At 39.5% G+C, this 27,393-nt stretch overlaps 1 protein-coding gene across 2 annotated transcripts; it reads left to right on the top strand.

Moving 5' to 3' along the window:
• Positions 1–537: 537 nt before the first annotated feature.
• Positions 538–27,393, top strand: LOC114253017 (uncharacterized). Of its 2 annotated transcripts, XM_089735376.1 has the most exons (21): positions 538–714; positions 1,018–1,156; positions 2,015–2,130; positions 2,501–2,669; positions 3,857–3,976; positions 4,411–4,678; positions 7,605–7,771; positions 8,316–8,560; positions 9,262–9,406; positions 10,513–10,644; positions 11,225–11,361; positions 13,464–13,490; positions 15,903–16,067; positions 16,652–16,868; positions 18,795–18,938; positions 19,995–20,676; positions 22,000–22,274; positions 22,957–23,135; positions 26,407–26,607; positions 26,867–26,948; positions 27,051–27,393. In XM_089735376.1, the coding sequence occupies exons 1-21, from the start codon at positions 620–622 to the stop codon at positions 27,363–27,365; spliced, it is 4,020 nt and encodes a 1,339-aa protein (XP_089591502.1). In that variant the 5' UTR covers positions 538–619; the 3' UTR covers positions 27,366–27,393. The 2 variants fall into 2 exon arrangements, with proteins under 2 accessions (XP_089591502.1, XP_089591503.1); XM_089735377.1 differs by lacking the exons at positions 26,407–26,607; positions 26,867–26,948; positions 27,051–27,393 and having other exon boundaries at positions 22,961–23,099.

Genomic DNA, 27,393 nt, shown 5'->3' with positions numbered 1-27,393 from the left:
TCTAAATATGTTCTGATGACATATTTTAAAGTGGTATTTATGATTAGTGTCATGATCAATAAATTCCGACCGAAAAATGGATTTTTCGGATGAGGGCTCCATAATGAATTTAAATACATATAGATAATAGTTTTAGGACATCGACTTTCTTGAGATCCTATAAAATAAGTTTTAATAATTATTTTTGTATGTTTTAAGCATGATAAATTATGAAATTTTATATAATCAATCATATTAAATCGATATCATAGTCAATAAATAATGTACAACCCAAAACAGACGGCCGAACTGACGTGACAATGACATTTGGCGCGCTAAGCATGGCGGATTTTCGGCCTCATTAGACGGAGATGGAGATATTTACGTATATTCATGTTTCATTTTATGTACGCACTGAAATACTGTTATATTGTTTTCCTGCGAGTTAAAGTGCTGAGTAAGAACGAGATAGATATATGTTTATGTATGTGCCTTCAAAATGGGTGCTATTTATATAAGCAATTGTACGTATAGAACAATATGTCGTGTCCCTACTATATAGGTCTATGGAATAAACTTACCTGTAAATATTTTGACAATGTTTATTTGAAAAATTCTAAGACGGCAAATTGGACACAGAATGGAAGCTAGTAAATCTATTAAATGCCCTTCTCCAACGTTATCGGAACTCAACTCATTAAAAAAATCCAGAAATGTCTCATTAAAACGTAAACGGTATGTACAATAATACGTTTACTAAAAACCACTGAGTTCATTCCAGATTAATTAATCCCATTTTGGTAAGCATAACGATATCTAAGAAATAATTTTCTTTACAAAATTAGTGGCACAGCATAGATATATTAATAGTAATACCATGTTAGCACTTTGTCTTCATGATTATTGGTAATCAATTTATTGAAAAGTAAATTGATTTTTTTTTAATTGTGTTTTATTACCACTGTCATGCTTAAGAAGTATAAATTAGTAATGAATTAATAAATTGAGAATTTTATTAATAAATAAAGTATATTTTAGGTGTGAAAGTGATAGCATCATCAGCAGTGATGATGATCTTGATGAACTCCCAGAAAATATTCTTCAAACTGAAAAAATACTAAATGCATCTGCCATCAAAAACAACTTGAATGAAACTGGTGTTAGAAAAATTATAAAAGTAAGTACTAGTTATAAAAAATATTTGGCTGAGTACTGCATACAAATTTAGATCAAATTTAAAAACTCAGGTGTAGTATAGGTTAGTATTTTAAATGTTTTGTCTAGAGAACAATTTAAATATAATTAGTTCTCTTCTAATAAAATACTATAAACTATCACAATGTTATTAAAAACCTCACATAATTGTACTTAAACTATTTTTTCACATTATAGCCTACATCTTGAAGCTATATCATAAATTGGCTACAAGGCTATTTTCAGTATAAAATCATCATACCAATAATATTGTTTTTTCTCTTGAAAGTTGAACACCACCTGAAAAATTGAGTATTTGCATTCAGGCCATGGTGGTCACCGGTGAACCTTATCTTACTGAACCATTCCGGCAATGAGGGTCACCTGTGAGCCATGTGTTCCGATGTAAACGTTTCCTACAAGTCACAGATTGCAAGTATCAGACAAAATGTGTATTAGAAGAGAGCCGTGTGGCTCTTTAGCCAAACTGAGCAAGCACATTGGTTTTCAACAAGTTCCTCAGTTGTAGTTTTTATCAAGATTATAGCCTTTTCAAATATCTTAAAAACTAGATGGTAAATTTGTAGTTTCTATCTCAACACCTATCTCATTTTATAAATTTTAGAATGAAAATCTCAAGTTGATAAAAATTACTGATTACCTGATTTTGGCTTGGCCCAAATGGTTGCAAATGGAAGCTAGGTCCACTAGTGGGTCGCTTAATGTTCAACCTATTAAATGTCAACATCTTACTCCTATTAAATGTCAATATATATAAACATCTTAAGTTCAGTAAAAGTAAAAAAGATACACTTTAATTGAATTATGGTTTTCATTTCAGACAGTTGTAAAAAATGATCATGTATTAGCTTATGTCAAACTACGTGAAGAAGAAGAGATGGAGAGTGGTACTCAAGAAAGAGAAGTGCCAACTAAGATCACTCGATCAAAGGCCAAGTAAATATTTATCACTCCAGTATTTTTTCCCTGTTTACTACCCCTCTAGGCAGACAAGCATACACCTGAGGGTGAGTGGTTACTGTGTCTCGTGCTGTCTGCTAGTGATTGTGTAAAAAAAATTGTGTGATTTGGGTAATGTAGTGATTTATTTTAGTAGGATACACATTTTTACCATTTCAATACTTCAAACAATTTTTTTACAAAGGTTACAAGTTTTAATCCTCGTAAAATTAAAATGAATGTTGGTAGACTAGATGAATATAAGTCAGGACGGGTCGGTGCTAATATCCTGTCGATATTTATTATATTTATTTAGCAATGTTTGTAACAAATCATTACTAAGTAAAAATAAATAATCTTTTCTTAGGGAGCTAATGAAAGTATCACCGAAAATCGCTTGGAAAATTCCAGTTGATTTATGTCCAATTAAACACATACCTGTCAAAACAAGGCCTGAGGTGAAAGCTCTGATAGCCCAAGAGTTACCTGAAGATGAAGATGATGATGAATATCAACCAACAGCAGATGATATCCCGGTGAGTTTACTTGATTTTTAGTTGAAAATAAAATTATTGTAAGTGAATAAGTAGGTGCTTGCTTCCTTATCATTAGAATCAAAAGTAAAAAAATTAAAGTTACATTCCTGGTCACTAAACATCCAAGAGATTCTTCTCATTCAAGGCTGTACCACACTATTTTCAGTGTTTTTGAAAATCATAGTTATATAACATGTGCTTTGTTTGTACTTTGTAAAGAAAAGACTTTGTCCTGGTGTGAAGCTCCTTATCGCTCTATTGAGGGCTCTCAGCTTTATTTAGGCCCACTTGGTTTTGTCCTCCAAGTGACTCCCATACTGGACATGAAACTTTCTAGTTCTGTGAATCTAGTATAACTCCTTGAGGATACTAGAATAGGTAGGAATAAAACCAAAAACGACACCAAGAATCTCAACACTCGCGGAAGGCCATAAGGATACTCCTTGGAATTTTGGCGCAATGACAAAAAGGCTCGTCTTCACATAGAAGTAGTGATCGAGTCTGGTAGGAGGACTGACCCCCAGCTCGTGTGTGTAAGAGACGCCCTTCCTCGGTATTCCGATTGAGGGCGGCCGGTCATGTCGGAGGTCGCGTAGCGCACTGTTCACTTTCGATTGCCGCAAGGATTGAAATTAATTAGCCGGTTGATAGTGAATAGCGCCCAGACTCAACTGGCACGTTCTGGTACAATGGGGTGCCTCGGAATATCAGTGGAACCGCCTAGGAGGCCCAGTTCGTTGACCGTAATTCCCTAAAATAGTGCTCGCCGATGACTTCGTCGCTCCATGTCCTTGGGGTGACCATGTGTCTTATTACAGCGTTGACTGTGATCGCTTTTCTTACCTCCCGATCCTATCCCTCAAATTCTTTACATAACAAATTACATTTATCTATTAAAAAAGCCCAATACCCACCTATCCAAGAGAGCACTGACCTGGGAAATGTCTGGCAAAAGGAACAGAGGCCGTCCCAGAACAAGATGGCGTCGCTCGGTGGAGCAGGAGCTGGGCGTCTTGGGTATGACGTAGGTGGAGCTAGAACAGATTGTCTAAGACCGATGTAAATTGACGAATTTGATTCGAGCCCTACACCCCAGCAGAGGGTAATAGGAAAGAAAGAAGAAGAAGATTAAAAAATTACACATTGTTTTAGAAAAATGAAAGTAACAAAACAATTATTTTTTTTAGAGTGATGATGATCAGGCAGAGTCATGCAGCGATCTGGACTCTCAACCGAGGACTCCGGCCACTCCGGGCAAACAAAAGAGTCCTAAGGTTGTTCAAGATGGACCATTTAAAATACCACAGGTATGTGACACACAGGCATGATGCAAATAATTACATAGCACCTTAAACGCCACATATTTGCTATTTATTATGTTTTGACGATAAAGTAAAAACATGCATCAGCCCGCTGAGTTTCTCGAGGGATCTTCTCAGCGGGTCGCGATTCCGATCCGGTAGTCGATTCGTCCGCGAAGCAGCTGCTTTTGAGTTGTTAAACCTTCGGAAGCGCTCAGGCAGCTGTTAGCAAATCCCACCCCTTCTGACTGAGCCTTTGCTCGCCCACCTGTCCTGGTGAAATTGGAAATGCCACCGGGCCTCCGGGCAACCAGTAATCCTTCAATCCTAAAAAAAGAGACATTGAAAATATACCTGAGATAAACCGTTTCAAAAACCGTAAAATGTATCAAAATTTGCTTTTTGAATTTGAAAAGGATGCTTTGTGCTTTATTTCGTAGACAGCATCAGCAGCGAAACGAAAACTTGAACTCGACGAGGAGGAAGCAACTATAGCCCGTCGCACTCGCTCCAAGCTCTCTCTCTCTTCAACTCCCATAGAGCACATAGAAAGTACTTTTGTACCACCAGATGACATACCCATGCCTGTTGACGATGACCTCTGGAATCAGTTCTTGAACGAGTGCCTGAACCCAGCTTCCACATCCAGAAATGAAGATGATGACGAAGCAGACCCCGAGTATAATGTAGCTGCTGATCCTGACGCCAGTAAGTCACTAATGTTAACTTTTTAATGCTATTGGATGTCTGAACGAACTCACAGTTCACTTGTTGCCAAGAGGCTATACAAACCCGTAGACCACATATTATGAACCCTGAAAGGTTGTCGCAACTTGAAACGTTGAAGTCTCGCTTACATTTTACAATACTGGCCTCACCTGTTCAAACTGGAACACATTACTACTTCGCGTCAGAGTCAGGTTCTTCTTCTTCGTCGCTTTCTTCATTGCTGAAGGTCGTGTCCCTGAAACTTGACCGTTGCCTGTCTCGTGAGCTGTTTCCATCTCGTCCGGTCCTTAGAATTAGGATTAATTAATTAATTAATTACTTAATTAATCAGAGTCAGGTAGAATGTTGGTATATACCAGTGCGGTCTTGCAAATGCTCTACCACCAGTAAATAAGTGTTGACGAACGCAGTACACTGGTATCACATATGTACTCAGAATATACTGCTGCCCGTTTCACGAAGAATGCCTTCCCATGAATGAGGAAGGCCTCGGCTTTGTTCTGGTTCGAAGAGTAGGGCAATCATTAAACTATAGAACTTAGAACTCATATTTCAAGGTGGCGCCATTTATGTTGTGAATGTCTATGGGCTGATGAAAACTTGACACTAGGTGAACTGTAAGCTCTTTAGTATAGGAAATCCTAATTTCGGACCTGATGACCATTTTTGTTCCTGGTTATTATTATTATGTCTATGCGCACAAAACCTACAAAAAAAAGAAATCGGTCAACGAGCACTACTGCAACCGCACCGTCACTTCTCTCGCAGCAACCTTACGCACAACACCTATGTACCTGTTTATTGTCACGGCCGTTATTTCAAATATACTTTGGAAGGAAAAATAAAACATTCATTTCGTCTGTACACCACTGCTTGCCTCCTCTTCCTCGCCAACAATTATGTACAGTTTTTATTCTCGAATTTCTATGAATTTCGGTAAATATTGAAAAACCACGGGCCTACGCCAAGTGGAGTTCATTTTCAGTTTTAGTTTCGTCCTGCAAAAACCTCGAACAATCCGGCACGTATTTAAAATTGTCGCTTTTTGCATGGTAATACCTAGTCAGGTCATAAGTATTGTCACACAGTAAAAACTTTTCTTTTAGAATGCTGGCCACAAAAAAGTTTATTGAATTCGAATTTCGAATTGTTCATGAAAATAAAAATGTTTACTTTTAGAATTTTACTCATTTTTAAATATGGAGTGGAGGCTTAAAGAAGACCGTGTTGCAGTTATTGCGTTGCATCGTTGCGGTTACGCGCCAATTCAAATTTTTACCATACTGAAAAATTTGAATATAACCAAAAGATTCGTTTATCGTACCATCAAACGATACAATGAAGACTCTAGGGTAGATGACAGGTCAAGAAGTGGTCGCCCTCGGTCTGTTAGGACTCCAGCAGTGATAAAAGCTGTGAAGGCGCGAATTCAAAGAAATCCCAAACGTAAGCAGAAACTGTTGGCCCTTCAGATGGGGTTAAGCAGAACCACGGTGAAAAGGGTGTTAAATGAAGACTTAGGGCTTCGGGCATATCGAAGAAAAACAGGACATCGTTTGAATGCTCGTCTAATGGACCTGAGACTGAAGAGATGCCGCGCTTTGTTGAAGCGGTACGCGGGAAAAAAATATTGGGAAATTATTTTTTCGGATGAAAAATTTTTTACCGTAGAAGAGAGCTACAACAAACAAAATGATAAGGTATACGCACACAGTAGTGAAGAAGCGAGCAACCGTATTCCGCGTGTCCAACGAGGTCATTTTCCATCCTCGCTCATGGTATGGTTGGGAGTTTCTTATTGGGGCTTAACAGAGGTACATTTTTGTGAGAAAGGTGTAAAAACGAATGCAGTTGTGTATCAAAATACAGTCCTGACGAACCTTGTGGAACCTGTTTCTCATACCATGTTCAATAACAGGCGCTGGGTATTCCAACAAGATTCGGCGCCAGCTCATAGAGCGAAGAGCACACAAGACTGGCTGGCGGCGCGTAAAATCGACTTCATCCGGCACGAAGACTGGCCCTCCTCCAGTCCAGATTTGAATCCGTTAGATTACAAGATATGGCAACACTTGGAGGAAAAGGCGTGCTCACAGCCACTGCCAATTCTGTAATGATGAAAATGCAGACCTGACGCACATAATATTGAAATGCTCCAACTTTTCCACACAAAGACTGACCCTAGTAACAGAAATAACGGAAAAATTGGAAGAAAATTTTGAGTTAACGAAAACAAGAACAGCCCTTGAAGATGATGACTTACGAATGTCACTCTCAGTGTCAGACACTTATGTGTCAGTGTCAGAGGACTTAACCCGCCGCGTTCAAGAACTTTTGAGCAATGAAAGACTTTTCCCGGGCTTATATAAATTTATTACAGCGACTGTAGAAAAAATCTGACCTGAAAAAATAACATGAAAACCTTAGAAAAAACCGGGAATTTAATAATTTTGTATACTGTATGAAATTTCGTAAATATTAACTTTATTAGTGTATTATAATATGTAGACGGCCAATGGACTTGTATCCGGCTAATTTTATAAATAAAAAAAAAAAAAAAAAAAGGCGTGCTCAAAGCCTCATCCCAATTTGGAGTCACTCAAGACATCCTTGATTAAGGCAGCCGCCGATATTGACATGGACCTCGTTCGTGCTGCGATAGACGACTGGCCGCGCAGATTGAAGGCCTGTATTCAAAATCACGGAGGTCATTTTGAGTAAACTTTAGTGTCATAAGAATCTATGTTTTGTTAAGTTCATTTTGGTATATGAATGGTTACATAATGAATAAACTTGTTTCAATTATTTTACATTAAACATGTGACAGAATTTATGACCTGACTAGGTATATTTGGGTAAATCTAATAGCTGGTTATTACACACACATTATCCTTCATTCCAACAGACGACGAAGACGAAGACAACCTCAGTAAGAGCATAATAAAGATATCGAAGAAGGAACTGAACGATCTGGTCACGGAGCTGTTCAACTTTATGCCCGAATCCACGGAGGACGTGCAGCTCGCGGAGAACTTGGCCAACAGCGTGCTCACGGGCAACGCGCGCACCGATGTAAGGAACGAACCTTAGGCCACACCTTTTTTTTATTGCTTAGATGGGTGGACGAGCTCACAGCCCACCTGGTGTTAAGTGGTTACTGGTGCCCACCCACCTTGAGATGTAAGTTCTAAGATCTCAGAATAGTTACAACGGCCTTCAAACCGAAACGCATTACTGCTTCACGGCAGAAATAGGTAGGATGGTGGTACCTACCCGTGCTGACTCACAAGAGGTCCTACCACCAGTAATTACGCAAATTATAATTTTGCGGGTTTGATTTTTATTACACGACGTTATTCGTTCACTGTGGAAGTCCCTATACACAGCATTCCCTATTACAAAAGCAATCTGATTTAAGGATGAAAAATGAAGTTTCGGAGAGTCATCGAAAAAGAAGTTTCGCTTCTTTCACGTGCACCAAGTTGCACGCGCACAGTTTTTTTTTTTTGCGCCTCTTTCAACATAATATTACTAAACCAATTGAATTAAAAATATTTTAAGATCTAAAGAAAAATTATCCATGTTTTGAGAAAGTATAACACATGGTTATAAACAGGTCTCACACTGGGAAGGGAAACAGGAACCCACGTCGGACGATGAAACGCTCAAAACGTTACACGAAAACTATGAAAACGCATGCGCAGGGAAGAAACAAGTGGAAGATATACCGGAGCACGGTTATTCAGATTCGAACGGAAAAGAAATATCCGTGGACAAGGTTCAGGGCGGACAGGGAAACAACAAATCTATGGAAACTAATAAATTTAAGGAGAGGGGGAAGTTGACGCCTTCATTGCCAAAGTAAACCAACTTTTTGTTACTGTTTGTTTTGCACACTGTGGTCTGCAGCCGACATAATGCATTCCGAACTATCGGACTATACAACGTCAAAGTAGCATTTCGTTTACGATAAAAAAAATATAATTTTAATTAATAATAATTAATTACTGGTGGTAGGACCTGTTGTGAGTCCGCGCGGGTAGGTACCACCGCCCTGCCTATTTCTGCCGTGAAGCAGTAATGCGTTTCGGTTTGAAGGGTGGGGCAGCCGTTGTAACTATTCTGAGATCTTAGAACTTATATCTCAAGGTGGGTGGGCACCAGTAACCACTTAACACCAGGTGGGCTGTGAGCTCGTCCACCCATCTAAGCAATAAAAAAAAAAACAGGCCAGAAATCCATTACAATGATAGTTTGTCGACTATAGATGCCAAGATACAGATTGTGGATGCGGCTCTCACCCAGAGACGCCCATCCATATCAGCTATTCTCTAACATAACTTCAACATACAACTCTATGCATATATGTTTAATGTTCAAATTGGTAAACGCGTTGAGATGCGTCACTTGGTTACGAGAGCCCATAGACATCACTCAGTTTGAGACATAGGCAGATGGTGGTACCCACAAGGACGGGCTTCCAACCTCACCAGGTCAGGTTTCGAAGAGGATGATAGCGTCCACGCCCGCCGCTCTATAAGTTATTTTCTGTAAACCTACAGGAAACGCCAAGTAGATATAATGATCAGGGAAGAAGACCCGGTGTCCATGAATTTGTCCAAAGCTCCGCCGTCGTTGAGGAAGTTCGGGGAAACACAAGATAAAGAATCTTACATTGTCCACGTACACGTCAGTCCTGGAGTCACTGTAAGTCATGCCTTGGTACTTCTTTTGTTTTTTATTGATTTTTGTTCTTGTTGTTGTGGTCCTAGGGTACCCCGCTGGTACATAGGGCCCTCACAAGTTGACTCCACTTGACCCTGTTTTGCGCTTGTTACTTGATATCACTCCAGGTCACGTTGGTAGTCTTCATCTGACTCTCCACGGTGCGTCGCCAAGTGTGTACAGGGCGACCAGGTCTTCTCCTGCCAAACGGTTGCCAATTAAACGCGATTGGTGCTGCGTTGACTCTGCTATGCCGCAGAGTGTGTCCTACCCAAAGCCATTGCCGATGGGCGCGATGGGGTTTTGGTCACATTTAGTCCAAAGGTCATTAGAGATAGTGATTGGCCAGAATTTTTATTGATAGCACACCTAAAATTTACAATAATAAAATAATGCAAATCTAAAACGTAACTGCCACAAATTATAATATTGGACTGGACACCAACACAGATATGTAAATATAGTATCTATGGTAGTAGTGGTGGTAGCTGTCTATATCTATAGTGGCAGATATGTAGTCCAATTATAATGTAGAATGATACCTTAATAAAGCTGTTCGATCTTACGAATATATAAAGGAAAGATCTTTTGTAGATTTGAAATTGCCCATTGGAACTACAATCCAAGTCTCGTTCGGAACTTGTAGACATGCAAATTGATCTTGAAAATGTCGTTAGCGCGACTCAGGCATCTTGTGTTATAGGATAGCTACCGCTGAAATTTCTTTCTTTTATCTATAAAAAAAGGATTGTGTGATTTTATGAAACCACGGTAAAAGTGAAACTTTTTTTCACATTATAGACATTTAAGTCTGACAAATAACATTTACATTAAACACTGACAAAAACAAACAAAATAGCGTGGAGCACTGGCACAAATGAGTAATAGTCTATACACTACACGGTCAGCTGCTGCGAACTATAGGCGCCGCCATATTGACCTTGGCTGCTCTGACGAGCGCCTTACACTTTATCCCTACTCCGCAGCCGACCGTCACGCGACATGCAACACACAGACGAAAAAGTATGAGACGATGTAATAAAAGTTTCACTTTAAAATATATGAGACATTACCGTATCTGTGGGCAGGTGCTGCCTCAACAAGTCCTGTTGCTGCAACAACAGCTGCGTCAGCACATCCAGCTGGCCGCTTCGAACTTCCTTCAGATCTTCATACATCCGTATCACTGGAGCTATGCGTCAGATTATAAAGAATATTTGGTATGTACGCGGTAGGTAATAGTCGTGTGACGTAAACTTTTATTAACGTTTTAAAACGAATCTTATATGATTTGCTGGATGCTACAATTCCCACTTCGACTGTACTGGTGGTAAGTATGTAGGTGGTATTGTATTTCTATACCAAAAAGCATTCTTGTTTTCTCTCCTATAATATGATACAGTATCTATACGATTTCAGTAGAAAATTTTGTACCCTCCTACGGAATTTTAACAGACTTATCCTTTAGACAAGGGCTTGTTTTCATCGGCCCGCAACGCATGTTTTAATCAGAAAATAGTTTTGGATGTAAACAGTTTGGATAATAGAATTCTTTGTCAAAACATATATTCAATATTTAGTATAATTTATGATTGTACTTATAACATTCCATTCCCATGGCATCATTTAAAAGTGAAGCTATCTTATACAATTTTTTTTGTGGCCCTCCAACTTTTGTCGCAAACTCAATTAGCCCGCAAAGGTATGTAGGCTGGACAGCCCTGCTTTAAGCCAAAGACACTTTCAACTAAGAGCGTCTTTACACTTATGTTTATAATTCTATCTTATAATTTTTTTCAGGAGACTTTTATAAAAATGTACGATGCGAATCCGAATACAGTAGCCAATGTGTGCAATCTTCAGCCGGCATTAGAATTAGTGACATCGTGGGAGAAGAACATGGCTAAAGACACTCCAGAAAACGCAGAGGTTGTCAAGTGAGTGTTGATTTTACTGTTCAGTTACTTATCGCTCGAAATCATGTAACGCATTTACCTTATATATAAATAAAAAAATAAAAAAATATTTACTAACAATCACGCCACGTTAACTGGTCCCGTGATAAGTTCGTAAAGAACTTGTGTTACAGGTACCAGATAACGGATATAAATGTAAGATTTTTATTATACACATACATATATTTAACTAGCGACCCGCCCTCGCTTCGCTTCGGAAACATTAAAACACACATGAAACAAAAAAAAAAAATAAAAAAAAAATAAAAAAAAGTAGCCTATGTTCATCAGGGACAATGTCGGCTTCTAATGGAAAAAGAATTTTTCAAATCGGTCCAGTAGTTTCGGAGCCTATTCGAAACAAACAAACAAACAAATCTTTCCTCTTTATAATATTATAGTATAGATATACATCCATAACCCTGGAAAAGACATTTATATTTATCATAGAAATATCTTCCCTTGGCGGGATTCGAACCCGCGACCCCCTTGTGTAGTGACCATGTCACTTACCACTACACCAGACGGCCGTTTATTATGAATCTAAGGTGAAAACTTGGTTACACCCACCAGTAGCCGCAGTGGAGAGAATGTACTATTAATTACTGTTTATCCCAGGGTGCCATATAAATTAAATAAAAGTTGAAATACAGTCACACATAATGATATATTTAAAAAAAGACACACACACACACACACACACACGTATACTAAATTAATTTAAAAGAATATAAAAAGAGATAACTAAAAATACTTAAACTAGACTACAATGTTCTGGTTATAAAATTAATTGAGGGTAAATACAGATTCTGCGATGTAATTAAATAATACAAGTAAATACGTATCTTTCTCTGTGTACGATACGGTGATTACGAAGATCGGATCCTGGCTCGATGTTGTACCAGTTCCCTCGCGTCAGTCAGTACAGTACTTAGATCCTTTTTCTATTCCGGGACGTAACGTACCACGGAGCGTATTCCAATATATACAATGTCACGATTTACGGGACTATTGGAACCCTATAACGTATGAATTGTACATAATAAGTTCATGATACATTATAGAACAAGCATATATGTAAAATCAATGACTTACCGATAAATTACGTCGGGCACAATTTATAGACTTGAATGTTAAAACATTCTTATACAGTACTAGCGACCCGCCCTCGCTTCGCTTCGGAAACATTAAAACACACATGAAACCAAAAAAATAAAAAAAGTAGCCTATGTTCATCAGGGACAATGTCGGCTTCTAATGGAAAAAGAATTTTTCAAATCGGTCCAGTAGTTTCGGAGCCTATTCGAAACAAACAAACAAACAAATCTTTCCTCTTTATAATATTAGTATAGTACAGTACTAATAATTTGCGTACTCTAAGGACTTTTTCTGTAGCTGGTTGGCGCGGCTTCGTAATGCGTCGTCACTAGCGCATGCATGCCTTTTTAAGCAAATCTGAACATAAGCCGCACTATTGGAGGGAGCATTTGCCAGATTGACTTACTACGAACTTTTAATGAGCAATTCGGTGTTACCATCATAATTAACTTTAGTGGCGTTCGCCTGAAATTCGAAATTAGACCATAATCACTGGTGCTTGAAGAGTTTAATTCATGTATTACATTTTGTCTTGGACGTTTTGAAAAAATAATTTCGAAAATAGAATATTCCCAAAAAAATACATTTATAACAATAAAACAAGCCAATAGTTACTAAAAAGAATAAAAAGATTACCTGGAAGAAGAGAAAACGGTTATCAAGTATTTTATTTTTATCTAAATATTAATCTTAAAAAATAAATAAATTAAAATATCATTATTATTGTTATTGACAAATCTTTATTAACAAATATAATTTATTTACAGCAGTACTAAGTAATACTGTACTAATAAATACTGAATATTTATATTTTATATAGAATAGGAAAATATGTTTTCTGTGATCTAGTAGATTTAAATTATTATTTTAAAATTAAGTATTTTTAAGAATCGTATTTTGGGTTTCCAACAGAAATGGGACCTCCAATAGTATCGTAAATATATTAGCTACCGATTATTGGTCTAACGTTTTATTTCGATTTTCAGGTTTTACCAAGAGCAATGCAGCAAAAAGTGAGTAAAAATTTATATAGTTAATTTAATAAAATAAACGCACGCAAATACATTAATAAATTCATTTCAATATTATTTTTTTGTTAATTTTTATATTTTTAAGCTTACATTTTGTCACTTTTATGTAAACCATGAAATTCAGTGTATTTCTTGTTTATTAACTTTCTGTTTCTGTGAAGTAAAGCTGTTGTATTCTTTGTACGAGGAGCACTGCTGCTTGAGATACAGGTTTTATCACCTAGTTCAAGCACAGATGCACATTATGCTTGTGTTTCTACTTCTATGTTAATAATAAATAATAATAATAATAATTATGCGTGTGTTTCATGGCAACGTCATCTGCCATATATCCCAGTCTAAATTACACGTGAGTTGTGAATCCTGGCCACACAGCAGCTAAATGGTGGGAGTGAGTGGCAGAGGAATTTACAATAATCAATGTTTAACTTATTCCTTTAGTTATTAATATTTTAGTGCACGTGACATTCACGCTAACTTACTTTCGTTTAACTAACTTTTTAAATTCCTTTTGTCTTATCCAATCCCAGTTTTCGCGAGTCGCGTGTGAAGCCTGCAATACATACATGTTGGCCGAGCGTCGCCGAGTGAACGCCAATATCAACTTATAGACAGTATATTTGCATTGTCTTGCCGTCGCTCGGTGCCGCTCGCCTAGTTAGCCGAGTGAAGTTAAGCGCTAACGCGTATAGAACTCATTTGGCGTAGCTCGCACTACGGAGCGCTGTCGGTTTTTCTGCACAAATCCAAGGCGCTCGCGCAACCTCGGCCAATAGTACTGTCCGCATGTTTGTCAGCGCGACATTACGCGGTTGGCGTTTTTTTTTTATGGCTTAGATGGGTGGACGAGCTCACAGCACACCTGGTGTCAAGTAGTTACTGGTTACATACAACGTAAATGCGCCCCTCACCTTGAGATATAAGTTCTAAGGTCTCAGTATAGTTACAACGGCTGCCCCGCCCTTCAAACCGAAACGCATTACTGCTTCACGGCAGAAATAGGCAGGGTGGTGGTACCTACCCGCGCGGACTCACAAGAGGTCCTACCACCAGTAATTACGCAAATTATAATTTTGCGAGTTTGATTTTTATTGCACGATGTTACTCCTTCACCGTGAAAGTCAATCGTGAACATTTGTTGAGTACGTATTTCATTAGAATATTTGATACCCGCCTGAAATTCGAACACCGGTGCATCGCTCAACACGAATGCACCGGTCATCTTATCCTTTAGGCCACGACGACTTCCGTCGGTCGTGTGTAGGCGTACAAAATGTTACTCTCAACAGACGGAGCCCATCGTGTGGCCATCTCTTCAAAACTCGTCTATATTGGCCATTTGCATTGGTTTTCGATGAACTTACCAAACGTGTAGGCAATTGCACTTGCCTTGTATTAAATTGCCTAAGCTCGACCATATTGCAGGTTTTAAAGGTTGAACCACAAACATTCGTAATTAAGATCAACAGTATTCATCGTTTCATTCAGTGAACATCGTTTTAAAAACAAATTGAGTATAATAATATAAAATCTATATATATAAAAATGAAACCCGTTTTCTGTTGTCACGACATAACATGAAAACGGCTTGACCGATTTGGCTAATTTTGGTCTTGAATTATTTGTGGAAGTCCAGTGAAGGTTTAAAAGGTATAAAAATATGAAAATTCCCGGAATTAAATAAAAATAACAATTTTGTTTTCCCTTTGACGTGTCCCCCGTCGGACGGATTCCTTTTGATTGTTTTAAGTTTATTCTATATAAAAGTTTAGGTCTTTTATTTATCGATTGAGGCACTACGAAGTCTGCCGGGTCAGCTAGTTATAAATAAAATACATTAATTGAGTAACTGAAGATACATGTGAAACAGGCATATTTAATTGTAGCGTGCGTTTTAAAATAAGTTTTTAGTCTCATTCATTCAACTAAATTTCACTTGTCCACTCAACTGCCCTCATCTAATTGATGAAAGCATTCTCATTTTCACATAAAAAAAATATTCATTCATTTAAAATAAAAACCTAGTTCGTTGACTTTAAAATACAAATAAGCTGCCAGTGGAAACTGATGATTTTCTTAATTAAAAGTATATATTGGGCTACGATAATGGACTAATATCATATAAGAGCTCAGATACTAGTGTGGCTGTGACCTTTTTTTTCCTATCTATGCTGATAGCCTTGAGAGGCTATTTCAGCTCCTTGACGTGTAGGTGAGCTCTCGGGGCTCAAACCGGAGTGTTGCTAACACTGGCCCTAGCAAGAGCAGTGCTTCGCAGAATCTACCGCCGGATCGGAAACGCGACCCACTGAGAAGATCCGGCGAGAAACTCAGTGGGCTGTGTCTGTGGGTTAACTCGTAATGTTGACGTCATCGCCGCTCACGTGCTTGCAGCCTCCAGCGCGTGCTCACGAACACGGCGCTACTGTGCGAGTTCCACGCGACGTTCAAGGAGATCGTATCGAACAGCACGGTGTTCCTCTACCCGCACCTGCTGCCGCCGGCGCCGTACCGACCCGACGTCGTCAGGAGGAGGAACTACGTTCGGTCGGAGGACGAGTGAGTTGTGTATACTAATATATAAATCTATAGTGGTTTTTATGAGTGTACCCGGCTCACCACAAACCGGGAGGAGTGGCGATTGCTCGTGAGGCGCATAACATCTGCATACAGCAATTATGCTGGATGACGACCACGACCGCTCTGACATGAGTGATATGACATACGAATACAGTGGTTTTTACGGATGTTCCGTTATAACTACTGAACCGTGCATCCGATTGACTTGAAACTTGGTATCCATGTAGAAAATACATGTACTTAATGGATAGGTTAATATTTATATGAGCGATGGACTCCCTAATAATAATGACAATAAATAATAATGTTAATTTTCAATGCCCAGTGAAGCTTTGTAAGAAGTGTACGGCTTGTGATCTTTTAAAAAAATAATGTTCTTGTAGGTAAAAAATAATGGCAGACATCTAAATGTCATTTGATCAATTCTTCCCTATACTATGGAAACCAGATATTGATATACATGTGTGTATTCAAATAAAACATATCGAAGATTGAATGGCTATTTCACCCAGCTCGTCCACCCATCTAAGCAATAAAAAAATAGTACATATTATCCGCATCAGGTTGATCGCGTTAGGCCTCGATCAATTTTGGCAGTACGTCGAGAGCAACACTGACTTGTTCAAGATCCGCAAGGCTCAGAGGCCGTGGAACCGGCCCGGGCTGGCGGCCGCCGTAGATCTCGTGGCCCGCCACATGTTTCCCTGGACCACCGGGAGGCTGCTCGTCACGCATATACTCAAAGTCAGGCATTACGGAGACATTAGTAATCCTATTACGGTGAGTAGTCATTTTTCTGTAACACAGGAGCTGCACGTAAATTCAACAATTCCTGAATCGCGGTGACGAGATGTTACACAGTTGGTAGACGTTCTCGTATTTCTCTTGCTACATTATACCTTCTTTTTTTTTTTTTAACGCTGGTGAATCCATTTACGAATACCCGGTCCGGGGGGGTAACGAACCGGGTTATGTCGGACTCCGGTTCCTCCTGAGAGGAAGAGGGGGACGAGGAGGGCCAAGGTCCTCCACCTCCCCGAATTCCTCGCAGGAGACTACGCCTTGAAAAAGGCGCGCGAAGCACTTGCCCCGCAGAACGACTACAGACTAAACCTCATCGAGCTCCACCACACCGGCTTCACCAGACCTACGGTACCGCAGTGCGCGCTGAAAGTCCGCCTTCGTCGGTACCCGTCCTGATGATAAGACGGGATTAGACATGCGCTAATCATGTTCTGTAAAGGATTGAACATGACATCGTTCTTTCGAGTGTCGGAACTAGTTCCAGAAAACATGTTCGCGGAACTGTATAGTTCCGCGGACATTGCCGGACATGATAAGTCTAGTAGCTGTTTGTACTTGTAGCTGTTTAGTTCCGCGAACATGTTAAGTCTAGTAGCTGTTTGTAGTGTAGCGAATCACGTATTAAATTACTATTATTATGTTCTATATTTATTTAAAATCTTATTAATTACGCAATATTTTTCAATAAAGGTATTAAAAGTACAATTTTTAAAATACACTATATAAAAATATATTGCCGCTGATGGCAATTATTATTATAATTATTATTTTGTAAGGTTTTTAGTTTTAGGTTCATTGTTAGAGTTGATTGCATAATTTATTTATGTATTCTACTGTCATAATTTTAATTACTCTACTACTTTCATTATTTTTCAATGTATTGTACGATGTACCGGAAACTATAACCCATCAATTGTTAATTAAAATACCACGTTATTCTTTATTTTAAAATTATCTAATTTTGAATTATGATTTTCTAAGAAATGGTCTACAAACACTTAGGCCTTGTCCGCACAGCGATATTTCACCACGCGATTTTTTTCTCGTAATTCTGTAAGACATTTAATATTATAGGAGTATCCGCACTGGCGGTAAAAAAATCGCGCGCGTAGCTAATGATATAAGGAGTAACTTAGGCTTTTTAGACTAGGTTCGCCCCGCGGCGTCACCCGCGGTACGACAATAACCGCGGGTAACATCGCGGGACTCAACTATGTATCAATAAAAAAAAAAAAGGTTCCGAAGCGAAGCGAGTGCGGGTCGCTAGTACAAAATATAATTTCCAAAATCCTAATACGCTAAAGTGACGTTTTGGAGATGTGATTGTATGTGTTAATATTATGATGTAGCATACGTTTTAGTTGCATTGAAAGCACGGGTCAACACCAAATTTTACTTTGATTGCAAAACATAAAATTTCGATATTTTAGATCGTAATTAGACGGGAAAAAAAATACATGGCATGAAACAGTTTGCTTTTGAACTTTAATAAATTGACCACATGTGAAACAAAATGCATCAGCATCGTATTTACACTTTCGTGACGTTTTAGGTTTTTCTGGGCTTGCACAAAACACCTGATCGTTGTTTATGACTCGAGTGCCATCCAGTGGCACTGTGTAAACGTAAACACTCCATTCTCATAGCGCGGTTTTTTTTAAAGTATTAAAATTAATTAAAATGTATAAAAAAAAATTAAAAATGAGTATTATTACTATAACTATCACAAAAACAAACTTTATACAAAAAAAAAGGTATTTTATTTTTGTTTTTGTTGAATAATTAACCGCAAAACCCTAGCATAAACGTTAGGACAAAGAACGAATTTCTTTTTATAGAGTTGTGAAATTAATTTCATCGATCAAATAAGAACTTAAAATAACGCCATATTATTTGTTCTAGAAATTCTTGAAAACTGGTCAGGTGACGCCGGTCGCTCACCGCCTCCTGCCTTTCAACCCTAAGATGACGCTCTACGAACATTCCGAAACGGAAATGCCAAGGATATGGATACGACACCTCGCCAAGAAATGCAAGCGATTCAAAGTAAGTTTTTTTTTTATTGCCTAAGCAATGGGTGGACGAGCTCACAGCCCACCTGGTGTTAAGTGGTTACTGGAGCCCATGGACATCTACAACGTAAATGCGCCATCCATCTTGAGATATAAGTTCTAAGGTCTCAGTATAGTTACAACGGCTGCCCCGCCCTTCAAACCGAAACGCATTACTGCTTGACGGCAGAAATAGGCAGGGCGGTAGTACCTACCCGCGCGGACTCACAAGAGGTCCTACCACCAGATTAAGGATGTCGTTTGTCAAATATAAATCATCGTCATGGTTCCAAGCCGGTTTCGGTCAAAATTTTTCGTTTAATAACTTAATAGCTAATGTTCGCGCCTGTCGTGCACTTGATCTCAAGCACCGGTCACCATTCTCGCCGAACCCGTCGCTTGCAACGAAGGGCTCAGCGCGTAAATTAACCCATAGACACAGCCCACTGAGTTTCTCAGTGGGTCGCGTTTCCAATCCGGTGGTAGATTCTGCGAAGCACTGCTCTTGCTTGGGCCAGTGTTAGCAACAATTCCGGTTTAAGCCTCGTGAGCTCACCTACACGTCAAGGAGAAGCTGAAATAGCCTCGCAAAGCTATCAGCATAGGCAGGGAAAAAAAGGCGTGCCCTCTAATATGGCTATGGTAGCCTATTTTGTTCTCAAACGTGCGCAAACAGCAGTAGCACAATAGTAGGCAGCGGCTTGGCTTTGCCCCTGGCATTGCTGAAGTCCATGAGCGACGGTAACCACTCACCATCAGGTAGGCCGTATGCTCGTCTGGCTACAAGGGCAATAAAAAAAAACAGAAGCTAAACATAAGATCACCATCCACGAAGTTGTAAAAAATGGTGGAAGACGGTCTATTTTTCAGTTTATTTCGTCTGTCGTCCAGTTTGCGTCTCCTGTCGTTTTCAAAAACATACACGCTTTGCTGCACCAAACGTCTTACGATTATACAAATGGTAAAACTAAAGGCATGGTGGTTTTGAAGGTGTAATCCATTGGCCGAGTTGCAAAAAAGAAATTAATATAGAAAAAATCTTTTGTTTCAGTTTAACTTGCATCGAAGCACCGTGGTGCCCATCCAACCACCGGCAGGGGTACTGGTTGACTTTGAAAAGCCCTTGGAAGTTCCGCAAAAAGTTCCCTTACCGATCGACTTGATAACGGACGAACCTCAGAAGAACAAGCAAAGAACCGGGGCTTTACCCGATCCGGGAATATTCAGTAGCGTGGGGACAGAGACGCCGTCGACTGAGGTTCTGCTGGCGACCAACATATACAGCATGGTGGAAACGTCCACGGGACCGGTGTTGATACCTTTAAAACTTATAGAAAGCACGAACACAGTCAACGCAGTACAGTCTCCAGTGACCACAGCCGCTGTCGTCAGCGCTACAGCGCAGCCGCAACACGAGAACAGGACGGAGCTACCGGAGAAAGAGACAGCAACACAATTAGAACGTAACCACTGTCAGTGCTGTACGATTATGCAGAAGATAACCAAAGGGAACCAAAGAACGATAACAGATTATTTTAGCTACAAGAAACCAGTGAAAAGTAAAAAATGTTTTTGCAGTGATGTATCGCATCCAAAGATATCGAATAGGTTGAAGATTTTTGTGAAGAATTACAAGTGTCAGTGTGAAACTCTGTCGCAGGAGATAGAGTACCGATCGAATAGTGATGTGAAAGTTAGTAGCGAAATGGACGGTTCGAGCCCAGAAGATCTCGGTAAGTTTAGCTAATTCACTACAAGTATAGTAGACGGTTTTAACTGAAAGCGACGCGGCACGACAACTCTCTTAACCAACCCAGACGACGGGGCCACGCCGCCATCGTCATGCATGTGCCCCCCCCCCTCCACGATAGACTCTCGGTGCTTTTAACCATTCCAATCACCGGTCACAATTCTTGTCGAATGCGACGAAGAGTTCGGTTTTTTTTTGTTTTTTCCCCTACCTATTCGCTGGTAGCCTAAGGGTCTATTCCAGCAACGCCTGGACTGGTAGGTGCTCAAGGGTTCAACCTGAGAGTGTTTGCTAACACTAGCCCTAGCAAAAGCCGTGCTTCGCTGAATCTATCACCGGATCGGAATCGCGACCCACTGAGAAGATCCGGCGAAAAACTCATTGGACTGTGTCTATAGGTTAGTTTGATCATCGAACTCTTCGTCCTAATCTACGAAATCGACGAGGACGTGCAACCTAGCCTATTTTATTATTTTATTCTGTTCAACGGGTAGGATAGGTACCCTGCCTGTTTTTGCCGCGAAGCAGTCTAGTGCTCAGAGAGACTTCGACCTCATGTCTTAAAGTGAGTTATGGCATTAACATTGTGATGTCTATGGGCTCCCGAATAACTAAACAACAGGTAGGTCGCGAGCACGTTCACTCGTCTATGAAATAAGAAAAATATTATGAAAATTTATTAGCAATATGTTTTATTCAATGATTTAAACATTTTTACTTTAAGACTTTACTTTTAGACTTTTTAATTTAACTATGATTTAAATCTAGCCACTTTTTTTATTGCTTACGTGGTTGGACGAGCTCACAGCCCACCTGGTGTTAAGTGGTTACTGGAGCCCATAGATATCTATAACGTAAATGCGCCACCCACCTTGAGATATAAGTTCTAAGGTCTCAAGTATAGTTACAACGGCTGCCTCATCCTTCAAAGCGAAACGCATTACTGCTTCACGGCAGAAATAGGCAGGGTGGTGGTGCCGTGCAGACTCACAAGACCTACCCGTGCGGACTCACAAGAGGTCCTACCACCAGTAATTACGCAAATTATAATTTTGCCGGTTTAATTTTATTACACGAAGTTATTCCTTCACCATGGAAGTCAATCATGAACATTTGTTAAGTACATATTTCATTCGAAAAATTGGTACCCGCCTGGTATTCGAACACCGTTGCATCGCTCAACACGAATACACCGGACTTCTTATCCTTTAGGCCACGACGACTTCAAATTAATATTCAAATTATTATTTTTTGTTATTCATGTACCATTTAAATAACTATATATATATATATTCCTGTCTTTCAGCATTTGTAACGTCATATCAAATACGGTTAACAATGCGGATGAGCCACAAAAAATCGCGCCTAAAGAATCGGATACACACGATATTCTCACAGTTCGACGCCGACAGCGGGAACCCAGTAAAGCTGGCCAAAACACTGCACAGAGCTGTTAACAGTAAGTTAATGGACGTTTACACGGATTTCCTCGGTTTTCTGACGCCCGAACAAGCGGAGGAAGCGGACGTTTTCAAGAATTACTTGGCCAGCCACGTCAGGGACGTCCTCAGGATAATCGATGTGAGTTGTGACATTTGAAGTTCTGACATCTCTATATACTGTACAAAGTTTTATCTAAATAAGATTGAATAGATTTGATTTTGAAAAAAAACTAATTTAAAAAAAAAACAATTTTAATATTAAAAAAAAAAGACTTGGCCGTTGAGTTTCTTGCCAGTTCTTCTCAGCACGGAGGCTAGTTTTTGTGAATTGGCGGTAGTTCTTTTTGACGTTAAATAAGCTTTCATTTATATTGAACTAGCGACTCGCCCTCGCTTCGTTTCGGAAACTAATTTATTATTGATTTCTCCACTATTTAATGAATGTTATTATACATAGAGAAAAACCGCATCAAAATCCGTTGCGTACTTTTAAAGATTTAAGCATACATGGGGATATAGGGACAGATAAAGCGACTTTGCTTTATACTATGTAGTGATGTAGTGAGAATAAAATTTCTCATTTCTGGAAATGAGAACTGATGGAATGACACAAAATAATTTTCTTAAAAATATTTCATTTTCACACGATAATTTCAATTCTACTAGGTAAGATTTAAAATAAAAAGTCCTTTTTTCAGTACAGTACAAACATTCAAAATAAATTAGCGCTCTGTGTCGGTTTAGTAAGCCGATTATATTCGTTATTAAAGGTTTTGTCAATGACCAAAATAATATGTTGTTAATCGCTTAATTTGTTTCAGGAAGAAGTAACAGTTAAAGAGAAACGAAATGTCATACTTTCGGAACTGAAGTCGATACTGTACGGTCCATTCAAACACAAGCCGTGCGAGATGTGCTCTTTGCTGCTGAAGACCATGGAAGGACATCCGCGTCTCGCCCAACACTGGTTCTCTTTGTTCTCACACAAACGCGAGCAAAGGTGAAATACAAAAAGTATTTATTGAACATCTAAAGCAGGGGTGGGCAAATATTTTGATAGTCGGGCCACATTGCAGATGAAAATTTGACCTCAGGACAAACAGTTTTTTTTTCTAATTTTGAGTATAGTTTTTGCTCAATCAAAATATTAAATCAAAATATTTATTTATCAAGTAATTTGAATTAAAAAATTTAAAAGAAAATTTATATTAGACAAAAACTAATATTTGTGTTTTTAATAATAATATATATATGACGGAGTAGAGACCGCCGTGATGTTTGTAAAAAGTGTGACGTCAGCACCGCTGACGTCGCGGTCACCACTTTCTTGACGAATGACTCATGTTTGGGTTTCCGAAACAAAACTTCACGAGAACTTCACGAGAACTTCGTATATTGCACGAGAAGCATAACAACGTTACAGAGATAACCGTACAGTACAACGGCTCGGACACGAATCAATCAGTGCTAGACAGCACGGCCGTATTTATGGGGCTTCGTACCTGTGAGCGTGTTGACACGTTTTAAACACGTGAGCGTGTTTACACGTTTTTCAAACACGTGAGCGGGTTTACACGTTTTTCAAACACGTTTTAAAGTATTGAAATTACAATAAAAGGAACTGTTTAACATCAATTTCTTATCACAGAGTAATTAGTTGATGATCAGTAGGTAAATAGTCATATTTGCGCCGACACGGCCATACTGACATGCGGTGCGCGCTCTGCACCAGCCGCCCATGTATGGTGTATCACCAGAGAGTTCTTGGAGTCCATGTGAAACAATGGAATGTTTTTGTGTAGTTTTATATTGTGACGTACACTGTGGTACTTATGTAGTGAACGTACACTGTGGTACTATGTAGTGGACGTACACTGTGGTACTTATGTAGTGAACGTACACTGTGGTACTATGTAGTGGACGTACACTGTGGTACTTATGTAGTGGACGTACACTGTGTACTTATGTAGTGCACGCACACTGTGGTACTTATGTAGTGGACGTACACTGTGGTACTTATGCAGTGGGCGTACACTGTGGTACCTTATGTAGTGGGCGTACACTGTGGTACTTATGTAGTGGGCGTACACTGTGGTACTCATGTGGTGGCGTACACTGTGGTACTCATGTGGTGGCGTACACTGTGGTACTCATGTGGTGGCGTACACTGTGGTACTCATGTGGTGGCGTACACTGTGGTACTCATGTGGTGGCGTACACTGTGGTACTCATGTGGTGGCGTACACTGTGGTACTCATGTGGTGGCGTAATTTTATTAATCAAAAATAAAAACTTATCCTTATGCCGATTGTTGATTTTGTTGTTCGACCATCTTGGTTTGTGAAGTAGATGGTAGAGGTTCATCGGCTGATGCTGGTGGGTAGTCTTCTTCCGCCGATACGGTTATCTGGTCTCCAGGTTGTTGCTCAGCGGAGGCGGCATGTGATCCCACTTGGGCGGTGCGCGCTCTGCACCAGCCTCGTTGATTCTCGTAGGTTTTCTTTGATTCCCATTGATCTGCAGGAATAAAAAGTTTCTCTGAGTAGCGCATCTGTTATACTTGCGTTACTTGTAACTATGTAAGTTTGAGACTATTAATGCGATTTTATTGTAGGGTTCTCGGAGGTTTTCGTAGATTTCTCGGAGGTTCTCGTAGATTTATTGAAGGTGGGATAAGAATGTGTAAGGTGTTGTTCGTTGTGTAAGGATATCATGGTCTTCAGATGAATTTTGTGGTGAAATTTTAGTAATCAAAAATAAAAACTTATCTTTTGTATTCATTGATCAGTTGATTGTTGATTCCGTCGCTCGACCATGCTGGTTTGTGAAGCAGACGGTACAGGCTTATCGGCTGATGCTGGAGGGTAGTCATTATCCGCCGATACGGTTATCTGGTCACCAGGTTGTTGCTGAGCGGAGGCGGCGTGTGATCCCGCTTCTGATGACGGAGTAGAGACCGCCGTGATGTTTGTAAAAAGTGTGACGTCAGCACCGCTGACGTCGCGGTCACCACTTTCTTGACGAATGACTCATGTTTGGGTTTCCGAAACAAAACTTCACGAGAACTTCACGAGAACTTCGTATATTGCACGAGAAGCATAACAACGTTACAGAGATAACCGTACAGTACAACGGCTCGGACACGAATCAATCAGTGCTAGACAGCACGGCCGTATTTATGGGGCTTCGTACCCGTGAGCGTGTTGACACGTTTTAAACACGTGAGCGTGTTTACACGTTTTTCAAACACGTGAGCGGGTTTACACGTTTTTCAAACACGTTTTAAAGTATTGAAATTACAATAAAAGGAACTGTTTAACATCAATTTCTTATCACAGAGTAATTAGTTGATGATCAGTAGGTAAATAGTCATATTTGCGCCGACATATATATAAGCTTGAGGGTAGACATTATCTTGCTGAACACCAAGTAAAACGAAGTCACTTTTTGATTCCTGATTTAATCAACAATATGTTATCTTAACAATTCACTTTAACACTTGTCCAACTTTAACCAGTACGTACAACAGTCACTGAATCACACAACGTAACAACGATATAGTAAGTGCACCGGGCAAACGCAGTCCAACGAATGTTCATTGCGAGGCACGTACCGCCTTTTTATACTGGCCGGCGCAGCTGGCTTATTTATGAGTCACTTCTGTTGCACCTGTTGTTTACGAGTGGAACGACACGGCCGGCGCACCTGGCTTGTGTGAGTCACTCCTATGGCACGTGCTATATAACAGAAATATCGTTAATGCCGTCATATACAATGCTTCACGGGCCAGACAAGACACGGCCGGATCCGGCCCGCGGGCCGCCAGTTGCTTAGGCCTGATCTAATGCATTCGTTTTACGGAAATCCTACAATGAACCCTTGGCCCACTGGTCGTAAACAACGCTAAGTGAGTGCCGTTACCCATCTTGAGTCATAAACAGTTGAAACAAAATTGTAGTCATCAAATAAGTTTTCAATCCTTCGTGACGTGGTGGACTACTGGTTTGGCGGTGCCTCTGAAAGACTACAGTAACTATTTCTATTAAATAGAACCTAATGACGGGGACACGTCATGGGTTATAACTGAAAAATAAATTTTAAAAAAAGCATGGAATCCTCAACGTAAAAAGTATTGTAACAATCGAAAGAGGCTGCTGATTATCTCATTGATTAAATTTTCAACTTAACTCATACGTCCATCAGCTCGTTCATTCACTCATCTATGAAAAAATAATTGTAAATGCATATCAATAAATATAATTGTTTGGTAGATCAAATCAAGAAAGATGTACCAGTAAAGTTATTAATGAGTCGCAAAAGCAAATTGCTGGGACAGTTGCCAGTTCAGTAAGTGACAATACGAATGCAGTTAAAACTCTTGCATTGCATAAGAAGAATACTCAGACAGCCACCGATCCATCAGATGATAAGAGTGATTCAAACGAAGATAGTGGCGAAGAATCATCATCAAGGTAAAAAAGTTTTTGGCCCTGTACCCGAGTAGGACTTAGTGTTGGTCAGATATTATCTGGTTACCATTTTCCTGAGCTGCCAAAAAGTTTGAATAGATCTATACATTCACATTAAGCCACGGTAACAACCCTTAACCGTCAACTATTCGTTAATTAGTAACAATATAGTAAGCTAATGCTAGTTTGAAACCCTGTTAATGCCAATCGACATTTTTTTGCCAATATTTATACTACTTACAAAATATTACGTTGTTTTTAGTGATGATGGCGAAGAAGAGAACATCGTAGAAACAACCAACCAAACAGCAAATCAGGACATAGAAAACCATATTATTAAAATCGTAAGTATATTTACATATATGTCGTCCGGTGCATTGGTCTTGAGTGTTGGCATCGTTATGAATTGTGTAGCACTTATTCAATATTTTTTTGTTCTTTCTCAGGAAGTCGTTGATGAAAGCGAAGACACCGACCTGCTAAGGACGGAACACAGAACAGAGGTCGTTGAACCCATGCTTATAGCGGAGGAGGATGTCAAAACGGAAGTCGAATGGAAACGCGACGAAGACAAAATAATCCTTGAAGTCATAAAACATTTTATTGTTTCGCAAAACGGGAGCGACAAAAGTATTCTAGAAATTATGGAGGAAAAAGACGTGTACAGAACGTTGGCGGACGTTTTGACTGACAAAACTTTAGAAGATATAAAATCGCGAGTCCTGTATTTACTAGAAATGGTTTTGTTAAATCAATCGTGATATTATAACAATAAACGAAATACTTATA

Source organism: Bombyx mandarina, chromosome 19, assembly GCF_030267445.1.
Source record: "Bombyx mandarina strain Sakado chromosome 19, ASM3026744v2".
Taxonomy (NCBI): Eukaryota; Metazoa; Arthropoda; class Insecta; order Lepidoptera; family Bombycidae; genus Bombyx; species Bombyx mandarina.
This window is presented reverse-complemented; position numbering and strand designations above follow the sequence as displayed.